Source organism: Bemisia tabaci, chromosome 4, assembly GCF_918797505.1.
Source record: "Bemisia tabaci chromosome 4, PGI_BMITA_v3".
In the NCBI taxonomy this organism is placed as follows: Eukaryota; Metazoa; Arthropoda; class Insecta; order Hemiptera; family Aleyrodidae; genus Bemisia; species Bemisia tabaci.
In genome coordinates, this window is record NC_092796.1 from 28,419,482 (window position 1) to 28,434,807 (window position 15,326).

Sequence of the window (15,326 nt, forward strand, 5' to 3'; positions counted from 1 at the left end):
TGGGGAAAAACACGTGATACAAATATTTTGACATCCAAGATGATAAAATAGCACAACCGCAAAATTGAAGAGAACATGGTGTTCTCCATAAATCAACAATTCGGTTCGTCAAGCCCAACTTATTACAGTTAATGTAACTGAACGTGCGGTTCGTATAACCGAACATAAGAGATTAAAAGAACAGATGAGCGAAGTTCGGTACGGTGAAAACCAGTACTTAATTGGAGCAAAATCTTCGGTGCTGCTCGTAACCTTGCAGCGACGACCATCTAAGTAATTCAAGTTGCAAGTATCCCAACTATAGAACAAGAGCGCTCCTTTTCATCGAGAAAAAAATTTGCGGGGCCTAAAACTTTCATCCGAGCATTTTAAGGTGAAAAAGAAAGGAGATAGGAGAGCCGGGACGTTTTGAAGAGCACTTGAACTTGTAAAAAGGTGAGAGCAAGTTAGTTCGAACGCGATAACTTTCTCCTCGAAAATTTTAACGTACCCAATTGCCTTCTTTTATCAGAGAAAGATGCATACATCGCATCCATTAGAAATCATTATGCAATCAGCTTAGAATAAATCAGAAAACACTTGCAACTACCACCTGAGGATTAAAGTAACACGATCTATAAACGTGAATGAGAAGATACAGCCGCGGGGGCTACGGAGATCCGCAAAATAATCTTCAGGTTATCTTTATCAGAATTCAAAAAGGAACCGGTGGCGTTAAGATAGATATTGAAATTTCAAGGAAATGCTGAACGATTTTCGACGTTCAAAATGAGTGATACGTAAATCCAATTAGGCCGAGTGTAATTACACTGTAAGGAGTTGCTCAGAAAAAACGACGTATGAACATTCAAAAGTCAAGTAAGTGCATATCGCCCTATAAAAGACTCGTTTTTGAGGTGTAATGTTTTTCCCTGAGATTTGTAGATTCTTTGCATCATATCTCGAGTAAAATTACTTATCTGAAAATTTATAAGAAAAATATTCACTAGTGTCCCAGAAATTTTGAATTTCATCAAATAATTCGTTTCATGCTAGCGTTTTTCTTCACAACAACAGTAGGTACACTGTACAGGGTAGCAGCAAAATTCCATTTTATCATTCCCTGACTTCTTCTAATGAAATTCCCTGACTACTTTACGATAGTGTAAGGGCATTTAATTAATAAGGTCAAAACGCTGGCACAATAACGCGATCAGCTGGCCCACCGCGGACCCGATTTTTTCGTGGACCGCGGCTCCACAAAAATTCCCTGACCTTTGACGAAATTCACCGACTTTCCCCTGATTTTTCCCGGTTGAGGTGCATTCCCTGACTTTTCCCGATTTTTCCGGTTTTCCCGCTCGCTAGTCACCCTGAGGTACAGTATAATAAGAATATCAGAACTTTACGCCATTTTTTAAAAACAAAATGAAAGATGAAATTTGTCGCTAAATCGTGTCAGTTAAAATCCGATGGTACAAAAATAATATACAAGAATGTTAAGATCTAAATATTTACACTCATGTTACGTCATTCATAGCATGGCTCAATTAACTTCTTCTCGAACCAGGGCTGCCACAGAAGTCAGAAAATGAAATTCCTGGACATTTCCCTGGTTTCCCTGACACATTTTGGTGAAATTTCCTGACAATTATTGAAGATGTGAAGGATGGTTAAGAAGGAATAATTGCAAGAACTTTTCAGGCAAAATGTGTTGTTCAAAACCTCAAACCCATACTGGAAAGCAAATGAAGGTGATTTAACAAATTTTCCCTGGCATTTTCGTCAATTTCCCTGAAATTTCACGGTTTTCCCTGACTATGGTAACCCTGTCGAACACTATGAAAATCAGGAATCCATTCCAGAGTGGTAAGTTCAGACGGAACTTGGAAATCCGGAGTTCGCACGGACATGAAACGTGGGTTTGAAAGCTCTGTCGGAGCTGGACGGTGTGCGCCGGTCTCCATCTCCAGATGAAAGTTGGAAGAAAATCCTCGCGCTCATCAAGGTCATCGGTGGCGTCGCTAATAAACTGCACGTCCTGCAATTGGAGATCGAAACCAGTTCCACTCGGTCGAGGAGTGCACGCCTGCCGATCAGATCGCGGCCCCCGACGCGACTTCAAAATAAAAAACCTTTTCGTCTCATCGACGGATTTGGACTCGGGCCCCGGACCAGGTGTCAGGTAAAAGTAAGCCGGGGGCCTTTCCGCGGATTAGACGCATGAATAATGCAAGGAACGGCTTTTGATTCGGGCCCGAGGAGCACGAAAAACAACCCGAACAAAAAACCGTTCGTTTAATCAGGAGTCAACGAAACGAAGGATCCATTGCCTATACTGACCACATGCTCCCAATCTCAAATGTCCTCCGATGGATCCAGTAGACTGTCGTGCTAAGGCAGAGCGCCGTATGAACCTTCAGACGTTGCCACATTTCCATTAATAAAGACCTAATTTACTGGGAAAATCGTGAATGTTTTTCTTCAATTTTTTTCGAACAATTTTGTTTGCAATTTTGTCTACTTCAAATATCTAAAAATTTGAGGCCTCTTCGAGGCCTCCATTTTGGACAAGACAGAAACCTTCGGGCATGGTGTCTAGTCTCCTTGGCAAAGCTTATTCCCTGATTTTCAGGAGCTCATTCCCTGACGAGAGACCGAAGTTTTCTCCCACTTTCCCGGGATTTTCTTGGGAAAACTAATATAAGAATATAATTTTCCGAGTTTCAGATATGAAAATCGATTTTCATTAATCTTAAGTAGGTACAGTCATTTCTTTGGCGCACGTCAGAATAGACCGCCAAATTTGAAAACGAAATGATCCCTGGGTGGTTGGAGAAGAGATTCCCGGTTTCTGGAACAGATTCCCTGATATTCCCGGTAAATTTTCATTCCCAGATGAATCTCGGTATTTAAAAAACTTGACACCATGCCTTAGGGCGTCATTGCAAAGTCCACTAGGATCGCTCCTCAATCGCAGTTTTGCGACGATGTCGAAAATAACACCTTCGACAAACTCGGTTACTAACATACGAGCTGATCGAAGTAACAACATGGAAATTTAAATTGTAGGGTTTCACCCGGACAAGTATGACAAGTTCTATTCAGAGTTTTTCACACACGTCACAAGTGAGCTTCGGCTCATGTAATGTATTGATGCTATAAATTGAGATAATACCCTTTTAGTGCGGTGTGCCGTACAGTGCCTACCACCTACCTACCGGCATGATAAAGAAGCTGTGAGCCCCATCAACAAGATTTACAGTCTACATATCCGGAGTGGATTGCGGAGTAAAATTTTAGAACGGCAACCTCCACTTGACCGCTTCTTGATTGCACGAGAATTCGTCTCTATTTTCATTGCCGAATAACAAGAACCAAAATGATCCTAAGTCAGGGAATCAACAGGAGAAAAAAACAATGGACTGATATCTCTTGAAGAGTCTCCAGCCTACTCTGCCCTCCTGAGGCGATACTTACTGATGAAAAATATTTGTTCTTAACCTTCAATTTTTGATAGATACCTAGGTGAGAAATAACTGGCTGAACTCAAACCTAGGTGCTCCCGATTCAAAACATTTTTGCCGAAATGCAATTCGGTGAGTTCGTGGCATACTAAGTATAGACGGATCGCTTCCAAGGGGTATGGATTCGATCGACATGAACCGATCGAAAAATTGAAACAGGAATCGGTCGACAAATTATTTAAAAACCGGTATCGATTTGACCGACATGCATCGATCGAAAAATTAAAACGTGAACCAATCGCTGCGATTCGATGGACAAAATTTCATTGATTCACGGGTTAGTCGATCGCTTCACGTTTTAACTTTTCGATCAATGCATGTCGATCGAATCGACACCGGTTTTTTAGTAATTTGTCAATCGATTCGCGTTTTCATTTTTCGATCGGTTCATGTCGATCGAATCCATACCCTCCGAAAGCGATCCGTCTATAGTATGCCTCGAACTCGCCGAATTGCATTTCGGCAAAAATGTTTTGAATCGGGAGCACCTAGATTTGAGTTCAACCAGTCATTTCTTACCTATCTATCAAAAATTTAAGGGTAAAAACAAATATTTTTCATCAGTAGGTACCGCCGCAGGAGAGCAGAGTAGGCTGGAGACTCTTCAAGAGATATTGAAAAAATTGAGTCCTTTGTTTTTTTTCTCCTGTCGAACTTTTCGATCAATGCATGTCGATCGAATCGACACCGATTTTTTAGTAATTTGTCAATCGATTCACGTTTTCATTTTTCGATCGATTCACGCGATCGATCCATACCTTCCATCATTTCCACCAACGAACCCTCCGATCATGGGAGGTTTTGATATGGAAGCCATCGATATCAGAGGATGATTTTACACCCGAGGCAGCTGCGCATCTCACAGGCTTCACGCATGATTTTAAAGGAAACGAGCGCTTCCTCAGGATCAGGCTATCATGGCTCATCGAAGCGTTACATCATACCTCCCTCACCCTCAAGACCGACGTTTTACCCATTCTGTTGTGCTAAGGAAAAACGCCGTATGAACCGTCAGGCGTTGCCAAATTTCCTTTGATAAAACGAGAATTTCCTGATAAACTTAAGGATATTTTCTCACAATTCTTCAGATAAGTTTGTTCGCAGTTTCAACTGAAGATTCTGAAAATTTCAAGGAAAATTATTATCTTTCCTCAAAAATAAGCATTTTATCGAAGGAAATTTGGCAACTCTCGAATGTTCATACGGCGTTCTACCTTAGCGCGGCAGCATTCAAGTCGACTTTCCTCGCATTTACAGCCATTAAACATGCTTAATCCTGTCTATCATTCCAAGGAACCGTTTATTACTGATATGACTCAAGCGCCTAAATCCGTCGCTCCTTGGCGTTAAGAGCGTATATGACGCAGTGACGAGCGATAACAGCTGGGAAACTTTAGAATCGCGGAAATTCTCTGACTTTCTTCGGTTTCCCAGACAGTGACTAAATTCCCTGATTATTTCCGGTTTTCCAACCCTGTAAACATCCTGAGCTTTCTTAAGTCGATTAAAAAAACCAAACCTTCGTTTTACGGATTCAAATGGAGACATCATTGCTGCGTAACAAAGCAAAAGATAAACAGAGCTGTGTACAGTAGAAGAAAAACACAATATTCTTAAGGGTCATTAAGGGTGCACATTTTTCAGGCAAAATGGAATCATGCAAGTATGTCCTCAGAACTTCCAGACTTTTAAAACAATTCAAAACCATTCAACATGATATGTTGTGAAACTCCGTTTTGAAGAGCAGTTTTAAAAATTATACCTAATTGATTAACAAACTAGATGTGTTAAATTGATATAGCGTCTGAACTGACCCTGCAGGAGGGTTAATATTTTTGATGATGCGATTTTTGTTTTGTTTTTTGTTTATTTCGTTCTACAGTAGTTTTTCTTTTTTCCTTTGATAAAATGTTGATAGAAAGTAAATACTGAAAAAGTCTTAAAATTGCTCCAGTATAGGCAGTTGCTTAGTGCTTACTTTGATCTGCCTTTGAAAAATATTCTGCTATGATTCCCAAAAAAATGTGCATCCCCAAGGACTGCATTATATGAAGAATAAAATTGCAGGAATATAAGGCGCTTACCACTGGCCGATCTCTGTTAGATCGCATAATGAGTCCGTCATTTTCAATGTAGTCAGGTACATCCTTCCTATCACTAAAGTTGAACACGACAGTGTTTTGTTGATGATGCCATGGTTTTTTCTCCCATAATCCACCTGATTTCAGCTCATTTTCACTGGGATCAGAGCTAACACTATTACATCCCCGAGGATGTGCACTGATTTCAACCGGAACAGTATTAGATACACGACTCGGCAACGTTTTGAACGCGACAACAACCTTGCTCACTGGTTGTTCTATAGACTTCACCTCGTTGATAAGATTTTTCTCTTTTTCTTGACTTGTTAGGTGATTTTGTTTCATATTATTTGGTAAATTTATCTGTCGACTAGAGACAATGGGCCGAATCACTCCAACTTGTTTCATGTGAGTAACAGGGGTACTGTTGACGGGACTAACTTTTGATTCTGGTGATACATCATTCTGAATTTTCGGGGGCGAAACGGGGGATGTTGGCTGAGGCGAAACAATAACGGTTGGCACTTCTTTTTGCGGCTCACTAGGTGATGCTGGAAGGTAAGATTTAGGCGAGTTATTGGAGTCTTTGTCATTTTCTTTGAATTTGAAACAAAGAGAGGTACCTCCTTTTCGAATATTCTCTAAGGCGTCCTTTGAGACTACTTTGTCTGGACTCAGTCTTTCATGGCTCTCATCAGTGGAAGACTCATCGTCATCATCAGTGCACTTTGATGAAACTGATTCAGATGGTTTGACCGTCACAGTTTCATCATTAATTTCAGGAATATTTACAGGTGATTTCAAGACAGGTTTTGAAACCATAGGATTAGTTGGAATGAATTTTAATGTTGAAGTATGGATATTAGATCTATTCACGTGATTTGAATTTGTTATTTTTGGAGGGGGAGTGAACTTACGCAACTGATTTTGATGTAATTTTTCTGGACTAGGCTTCGGAGAAAGATTTGGTTTAGAGAGAGGTACAGGCTTTTCACCTTTCATAATTTGTTTACTAATAGCAGCAGGGCTTGATACACTGTTAGACTGGACCACTTCACTGGGCTTGGCGACTTTGTTGATTTTCAATTTCGCTGGCTTCTTATCAGTTGAAGTGGGCTCGAACAATTTGACTGTTTGTTTCACCACATCTGGAGGGGGAAGCTCCGTTTTTTCAAGAGGAGGGTTGTCAATACCATTCTCAATTTGTGGAACCTTTTCAAGGATAACAAGATCTTTAGTGCCGTTTAATTCGTGACACTTGTCGTTCAATAATGGAGTGGTTTTGATATCACGCATTTCACTGCCATTAGTATCCGCATGCACCAGGGTTTCCATAGATTGAGCACGCTTCAGACTATCATTACGTGTCATGGAATTTGCAGTACTCTTGTAGCAATTCTTACTAGAAGGATTCGAAGATTTAGAGTATTTATTGAAACATTTTAGATTATTTACAGTCTTAGGTGGGGGCGCCTCTTCGTCCAGCATATTTTCCAAGCTCGTTGCTCGCCTCAGATTATTCAGCGACGGTCGGACTCCATACTTCTGGTTTTCACGCAACGTCATGCTCAAATATTTAGTTTTCAATTTGTTGACGATACCTGGGCCGTACTGGAACTCCTCGCTCGAGTCGGAGTGCGAATCCACATTGTCGCTGAGGTTCTTGACTTGAGCCCCGCTGCAAACAGAGCGGCTCCTGAGCATGCTCGGTCTCTTGGGCACAGACCTGAGCTTGGGGACGGGTAATCCATTGGAATTTTTGCTGAATTTCTTATCACTGGTCCTACACACGAATTCACAGCGCACATCACTGATCACTCCACTGTTCCTGTTCACCATGATGTCACCGGTGCACTCGTCGAGAATCCTCATCGTGCTTTGGAAACTTCATGAAAATTCGCGTGAGGTTGAGTCGGTCGCAAGGAGCTGCGACTAGGGATGCTGACCGAGTCGAAACTGCGCGAGGAAACAAACTTAGACGAGGAGATAGTGGCTTGGCCCCTACCTCGATAACCGACGCGGAGGCAGACGTTCGTTCTCGCTGCTGATAACCCGGAGGACTGAGGTGGTGGAGGAGCAAGGGCCCGGCCACTGGCCCGCTTTCGTAGGATCAACTCCCTCTTCCATTGAGGAATGTTTACATCAGGTCGTCCACTTTCCTCACCGGTAGTCGCCATACTGGTCCGCCAGCAAACAGCCAACACCGAGTCTCTACGTACTTACTCGCGCTACAAGCTCACTCCATCGCCGACTGCCAGCCTATTCACATCGCCGGGAAGATAACTCCACCGATGGCATTTTTATCTTCCAATAATGCTGACGCGTCGAATTAAATGCAGCACCATGCCGCGATCCGAGAGGGAAAAATCCACAAGTACTTGTAAACACACTTGAAACCGACAGGGACATGACTGAAAAAGCCTCGCTGGATTCGCACTGCTCGTCTACTCGAAAGATTTAACTGCAAGAATTTAAGACTAAAAGCTAGACACGGGAGTGAGATCAATCGTTACGGAGTTTAATTTGTTTCCCGATAAGTTTCCGAACTTTTTCGAGCACTTTGGTTTCGCGTCACTCCGTCTGCTTTTCATTGGATGTCCCCATTTCGCTTCACGCAACGCTGCGCGAAAGTACGGCTAGCGCTATCTCTCGGACTTTCGCGGAAGCATTAATCAATACATTACTGCAATGAGAGGTTGCGATTTCCGACACTGTTGCCGCTTCGTCGAGATGCATGGCACTTGAGTGCGAAACCACGTATCTCCGTTTTGCCATAGAGAAAAAAAAGGAGGTGTTTGCATTTCGGGCATCTTGGAATATTTTGATGACTTGATGACGTAGGTGGGTACAGTGTGAAGGGGACGTCCCTGTACCCAGCTGTACCCACTTACGTCATCAAGTCATCAAAATATTCCAAGATGCCCGAAATGCAAACACCTCCTTTTTTTTCTCTATGCCGTTTTGCGACGTTGCAGACTTCCTGTCCTACTATTTGTTTTCTCTTGAAAATTAGTCAACGTTATTTCTTGAAAAACTCATGGACTTATCTTCTCGGTTAACATAATAATCTATATGAAGTTCAAAGTTTAAAGTTTACTTGTTCCTTTTCGAAAAGATGAAATAGAAGCGGAAATTTTGAATGACTGCAGTGTTTATACGTAGTTTCGCACTTTGGCCATCAACATATGATTTATTTCAGAAAATAAAAGAGCATACTACATTATAATGTCGCGAACATGTCATTTTCATTTAATTTTTTTAAATCGAGCATAAGTATTAATGATTGAAATCGAAATTATTTTCATCTAGATGCAGCCTACATTATTTCATGTGGGGGGGGGGGGGGGGGCACAGCAAAGCATAATGTGGAATTTTCTCTAAAATATGTACCAAACTTTAGTTCCAAACATAGTTTCACCATTGCACCTAGGAAATCAAATACGCGAATTTAGGCTTGTGAGATGTTGTAATGATGAAAAATTTGCACCTAAACGTCAAAATTGGTTTTCCCAAAGAGGGATAAAATAATCTAAACAAAGGAAGACGCATTAACGGAGGTAAATGGAATTTCTGCGTTGGACGGCGATGTTGTAATACGATTATCCCTCAAAAAATGTTCAATGTCGCGTTTAAAATCAGTAATGGTTTACTTCATCGGCACGATAGGAAACTATAGAAATAAGTTAAGGTATAAGAGAAACAATCGAAGCTTCACTAATCGTTGCATGCGACGGATACTCAACGAATTTCATTACAACGCCCTGATGCAACTATTCGGGCTCCATGGATGCCCGTGTTGCATACGCACGAAGATGAAGGCGTTTTGCAGGCACTAACCGCATCGCCAGCGACACTCGGTGGTGCTAGTCAATGACAGGAGTCGAATCTGACTCGGGGAAATTCTCCGACGAAATTTCGTCGACGAAATAGGGCAAAATTAAGCTCTCAGTATTAAGGTTTAAGAAGTGGTTTCGTTGATTTTCTTGTAAAATTTCCCCTAAAAAGCACCCAGCACAATTTATGATGTCAAGACATTAGCATCAAAATTTACTGTTTTGGTCGAAAATTTCATTTCCAACCTTTCTGAAAGTCTCGCGTATTGTGCAGCAGGCTTAACTGCAAGGCTCAAAAATCACAGAGTGCGTGTAATTCTTCATGTATCTTCAACAACATTGCAGGTGTGAATAATTTCTCTACAAATTATTCTTAGCACATCCCGCTATCAAAACTGTTAAGCACAAAATATATTCACATCCTACGCCTGTATGAAACTATTCATGCTGGAGGCGATATCTTTGTGGTATAAACGAAGTATTAAAGTAGTCTCTGTCATTTTGGATCCTCGCAGTAAAGCCGGTCGTTGCAGCGCCGCTATTAAAGCGATGAGTGTCTCGACTGTCAAAACTCCTTCACTTCCTTGCGTATGCAACACGAACGTCCATGGAGCCCGAATAATTGCATCCAGAAGTTATAAAGTATGGCAAGACCGTTTCAGGGCCATTTCAGAAAAATTAAAGGGCTCATCTCAACATAATAGTATTTATTTTCGCTGAGGAGTTAGAAACAGCCCCGTCAGAAATTTTAATCTTAAAAAATTTAACCTGATAATTCAAATTTAACTTTACGGTTAATTCATAGCTCGGCGTGGTCAGACCCAAAGCTTGCCGAAAAATGTCTTAAGTAACTGATTGTTTTAAAATAATCATATCTGAACGGACTGCAGAGAGTTCTTCGGTCTACGCAGTTTTGAGCAACTAGAGACTCAGCCCACCTACTCTAACATCGCACGTTCGTAGTAATTTTCACCAAAAAATACCTAATTCGCAGTAATTTTCGAAAAACTTAAAGCTTCCGCTGCAGATTTCTTATGATTTTAACCCTTCTACAGTAATTTTCTTAAAAATTCAACTCGTAAGAAGTAATTTACTAAAAATTTCAACACCTTAGGCAGTAATTTTCTAAGAAATTCAAAGATTTTGCACTACTTTTACAAAAATCAGTGCATTCGACTAATTTTTACAAAATATCAACATCCTTGCCATAAGTTTCTGTAAAAAATAAGTCCGTTTAACGCTCACTTTAGACTAAAATCATGTTTTTGACTCGTGCAGTTCGGTTCATGTAACTGAACTTATTTTACCACTTCTTCGAAACTCATAAGTTCGGTTAAACGAACTGGACGTCCGGCTACACGAACTGAAAGTTGCGTTCGACGAATCTAATTGTTGGGATTATACAAAACTCCATCCTCTTGAGTCAAAACAGTTGTACCACGTGATTCGCCGAATCAAATTTTTCTACTCAGCACAAAAGTCTCCGAGTCAACCGATGAGTTCATATTCTCCTTCATTTTGTGCATATGCAATTTTACCTGCTTGAGAGTCGGAATAGTTGTATCACGTGTTTCGCCTCATTTAACTTCTCTACTCTGCGTTGAAGTCTCCGAGTAAACTGAAAGATGTTTCGTTCTCGTTCATTTTGTGGCGATGGCGACGCAATTTTATTTTCCTGGAATAAGTCAAAATAGTTGTACTGCGTGTTCCGCCCCATCCAACTTTTCTACTCTTAAAGTCTCTGAGTCAGCCGAGTTGATTTCATGCTCTGCTTTATTTTGATTTATCGGGAGGAAACTAACCAAAATACATCTTTGAAATTTTTTGTAATTATTTGGGCGTGTTTATGCCAAAAGGAACCATGTTTCACGCGATCCCTATACACATAGTTTCTTTTACCATTAATACGTCTATTTTTGAACGAATAAGGGTTTCATCGAAAATTTCAATGAAAACTATGTGAGTCAGCATCTTACGAAACAATTAAGCATCAGAGGACTTTTCCAACGTCGCAACAGGAGATACGCATTGTTCGACCACAGTTATGGATATAGCCTCTAAAAACTGCCAATTATTTATTCGTCATGCTGACGTCCCAAATCCATCAAAATGCAAACTATCAGAATGCTAATGTTTAGTTGTTTTTTTCTTCCTTTTTTAATCCTTGTCGGGTCAATCACAATTTAAAAAGGAGAGCGAGAAACGTAAGAGAGTGAGGACAATGATTGTGTAATGTTTCACAGGCCATTGATTCAGAGTCCACGGAGTTCGCAGTGGCGAGGCGTGAAAGATCGATTATCGATATTTCCTCCTTTGAAGCTACGGTAAGGAATCGATTGTCAAGCTGCTCGTTACGATCACCCTGCCCATCGACTCTTCTCCATCGGTTCAAATGGGAGATCAATCGATGTATCGCAAAGCACGCCACGCCACTGGGAGTTTTCCCTGCATTTGACGGTTGTCTCCCTCTTACATCTTTCCGCAAATTTCACAATGCTCAATTCGGTTTGATTTCGTCAAAGCGAATTATGATTTGCGTCTCTCGATTTCCGATCTCGATCGCCGCACGGTAGATCGAGTCAATAGGAGAGGTCGGACAAAATTTGGAAACTTTAAAAGCCTACAACTCCGTTTATACGAAACTATGAAGTTCTAAAAGTGGCTCCATTGGTTTTCCCGTGAAACTTTCTTCTTGGGCACCCCTTCAAGTTCAAAATGTGACGAAGTAAACATCAAAATTTGCATTTTTAGTCAATAATTTCATGTCCGACCTCTCTGATTGCCTCGATTCACCGTGTGCCGGGAGCGGTGGTGACGCTGACGAATTCTGTGATCAACCGAGGTCTGCTTTCATTTTTTGAAGAGGGAACCATGCAATTATTGTATTTCGCGTGGCTGAAAACTCGCGACACCCGGAGGAGGCTCAACACGTCACGTATTAGGCACTGGCATAAATAATAATTGTTACCGGCGTTGCCCTGCATGGCGTCATCAATGAACAATGTCGGAATAAAGCTAGAATAAACTTAGGTACCTATGTCATTTGTGAGCACGGATGTAAGTGGCGTAACTCACCAAGAGCGAGCCCGCCCGCTGACTGAATAGAGAATTTGCAGTTGTCTGAAATTTGATAAATTTCTTGTTTAAGTGGAAACTACTGAGTGAAGAAGATATGACAAAATGATCTAATCCTGCTAAAATACGTGTGTTTAAATGGCAATTGCCGCCAGATGACGTCACTAGGCGGTGCATTTTCTCACTTTTAAATATATTTTTATCCTATTTTCCATATCAGAAAAAAATTATGAAAGATACCGTGAAATCAGCTTTTTAAGCACTTTCAGATGAAGCAATAAAACATTTGCATGCAAATTCTTCATTTATGGGTTCCCCTCGATCAGTAGCGTGGCGTGTTCTGTGATACATCGATTAATCTGCCATGTAAACCTATAAAAAAGGATCGATGAACAGTGTGTTCGCCACGAATACTTTAATATTCGATATTTTACCGTAGCTTCAAATGCTGAAATAGCGATAATCGACTATTCACACCTCGCCACAGCCCTAAATAACCCCCAAGATCGATTAAGGGATTAAATTTACAGACGACTTCAAAAATTCCAGCAGGCGATTTCCAGAGGGCAATTTCAATAGGTGACTGCGGGCCAGAGCCGTGGACCTGCCCCTACACTTACGCCACTGTCTGGCATGGGTGCAAGGCAGGGCCTTTTTACAGACAGAGTATGACCACTGAAAGATCCACTTCTGAGTGTGCATATTCCTGCCATGTTTTTAAGGATGGAAAAGTGTATATTACTCACATTATAGGCAACATAATCAGCACTCTAATCGTGTTCTTCTCTTTTTGAATTTTATGATTTTCTATATTTATTCACCACTGGCTTGTCAATTGCCAGCGACATATACATTTACAGAAAAAAAGAATAAGATAGAGAAGGAGGGAAAAAAAGGTGCTTCAACTTCGGCACAGAAGGACGAAGTTTCCGCTTTGGCCTCAGCAGAGCTGGAGTGAAAGCCCGCTTCGAAGGTAACGTTACGGCGCGGTGTTCGCAGGAAATCCTAGCTGCTGCCTCACGCCCCCCCCCCCCCGCCCCCGGGCCCCCTTCCGTCGATTCTCATGTTTTCGAGGCTTCACTTCATCTCCGCAAAAAACAATTAATTCAACATCAATCTCGCAGAAACAGCTACGTAACGCTCTCCTAGACAGTTTCCCGTCATCCAACACCCCCCCCCCCCCCCCCATGATCACTCTCATTTTCGCCACGAGTGTCATTGAATTGCATCACATTTATTTTTGTCTATTTCAGATAAGCAGAGGAAAAAATAAATGTCACATAGGTAATTCCATCCCACTTTATGACCCCAAGCAGTTGCTGCGGTTTTAATCGTAAATTTGATCAATTCAGCCATTGAGTTTGCGATAATATTACGATTTTATCGGGGGATCTGCGCTTGTGATTTGACAACCGTGAGTTCCAGCCACTTCACTGCAGTAGTGCAGTCGCCTGCGCCTCTGGACTTCACCATGACTAGCCGTTATTTGGGGACAATTATTTGTTCTCTCTGTTCTCTCCTCTCTTTGTTTCATCGGAATGTCATCACATTTAAATAATGCCGTTCATTCGTTATACAATTTCCGCTTTCCTTTTTACGACATCGTGTCATCGTAAAATAACATCTTCGATTAAAAAAGCCTGGCAATTTTCCAGGTGGACGTCTGGACGTGCGTATATAAATTCAGTAGAATTTAGCAGCAAGGAACCAAGTTTTTGGAAGAATAGTGCCTGCTTGATACAAAATTTCTTTTCTCCTCGTATTGAAAAGTTCTTGTTTTTTAAATTAAGTTTTAATAAACGGCAGAACCTTTTACTGCTTTTTCCTGAGTAAAAATTAAAATTTATTGCAAAAATGGCTATATTTTTTTCATTGTTGAAAATTTATGTAAAATGAGACAAAGTAATTCAGAGAAAGGAACCATAATTCATTTTAGTGATGTTTCAATGCTTATGAAGTTCCTCTCCAAGTAACTAGTTAACTCAGTTCACCTTTTAAGTGATACCACAGGAAAAGTGATGGTGTTGTTGAGGGAGCTGAAATGTTTTTATTTCTCTGCACTGCAAGTATGATTTAAGGTGTAAAGAGTTTAGAAAATAATCTCTTTAAAATTGTATGAGGAATTAGTGACGACTAAATTCAAATATCCCTGGTAAAAATTGGCAGTAGAATCTGTGTTCCAAAATATCGTAGACCTACGGCCGGCTGTAAGATTTCCAATAGCTTCTATAGCCGGCTACACAATTTCTTATAGCCTTTAATAGCCGATGGCGATTAAGCAGCTCACAGCCAGGCGATAAAGTGTATGCTAAACGTCACTAATTACGGATGCTAGGACTCAGTGAGTTTTTGGACCACTGCTTTCTTTTTGGGCCGTAGTATCTTGATTTATTTTGCGAGGAAAGCTACGTACTTTTGATGGATGCCTGCCATTCCTAATATATTAGAGCGCCTTCAGTTTCGTATGATACTGTGCAATACCTCTGGTGTGAAATAGTTGCTTCAAGCGCCGTGGCACGCTGCGGTGCGGGGCAGGCGGGCAGCCAGCGCGAAACGCGCATTGGCGCCTACAAACCTAACAGGGATACTTCACGCGTTGCGCAATGCGTGAAGTATCCCTGTTAGGTTTGTAGGCGCCAGTGCGTCGCCGCTCCGCTTTGTGTTAGGCTCTGATATTTAATCTGGCGGAGTCAGCGTTATTCAACCAATGATTTTGAAATGTTTGCACATCCTGTATGGATTATTCTCGTTTTAATTGATGAAAAAAAAATATGTATTAAAGGAAAATATAACGTGTGTTTTGTAAATATTAAGGTGGTTCCGTATCAAAC

At 41.1% G+C, this 15,326-nt stretch overlaps 1 protein-coding gene across 1 annotated transcript in view; it reads right to left on the minus strand.

The window, feature by feature from the left end:
- The window catches only part of bif (protein phosphatase 1-binding protein bifocal), a 74,934-nt gene extending 66,735 nt beyond the window's left edge, over window positions 1-8,199 (minus strand). The window contains exon 1 of the mRNA XM_019049352.2: window positions 5,591-8,199. Within this exon, the coding sequence (XP_018904897.2) occupies window positions 5,591-7,459 (1,869 nt within the window). The 5' untranslated portion in view covers window positions 7,460-8,199. The remainder of the gene's footprint in view (window positions 1-5,590) is intronic.
- Between the last annotated feature and the right edge of the window lie 7,127 nt (window positions 8,200-15,326).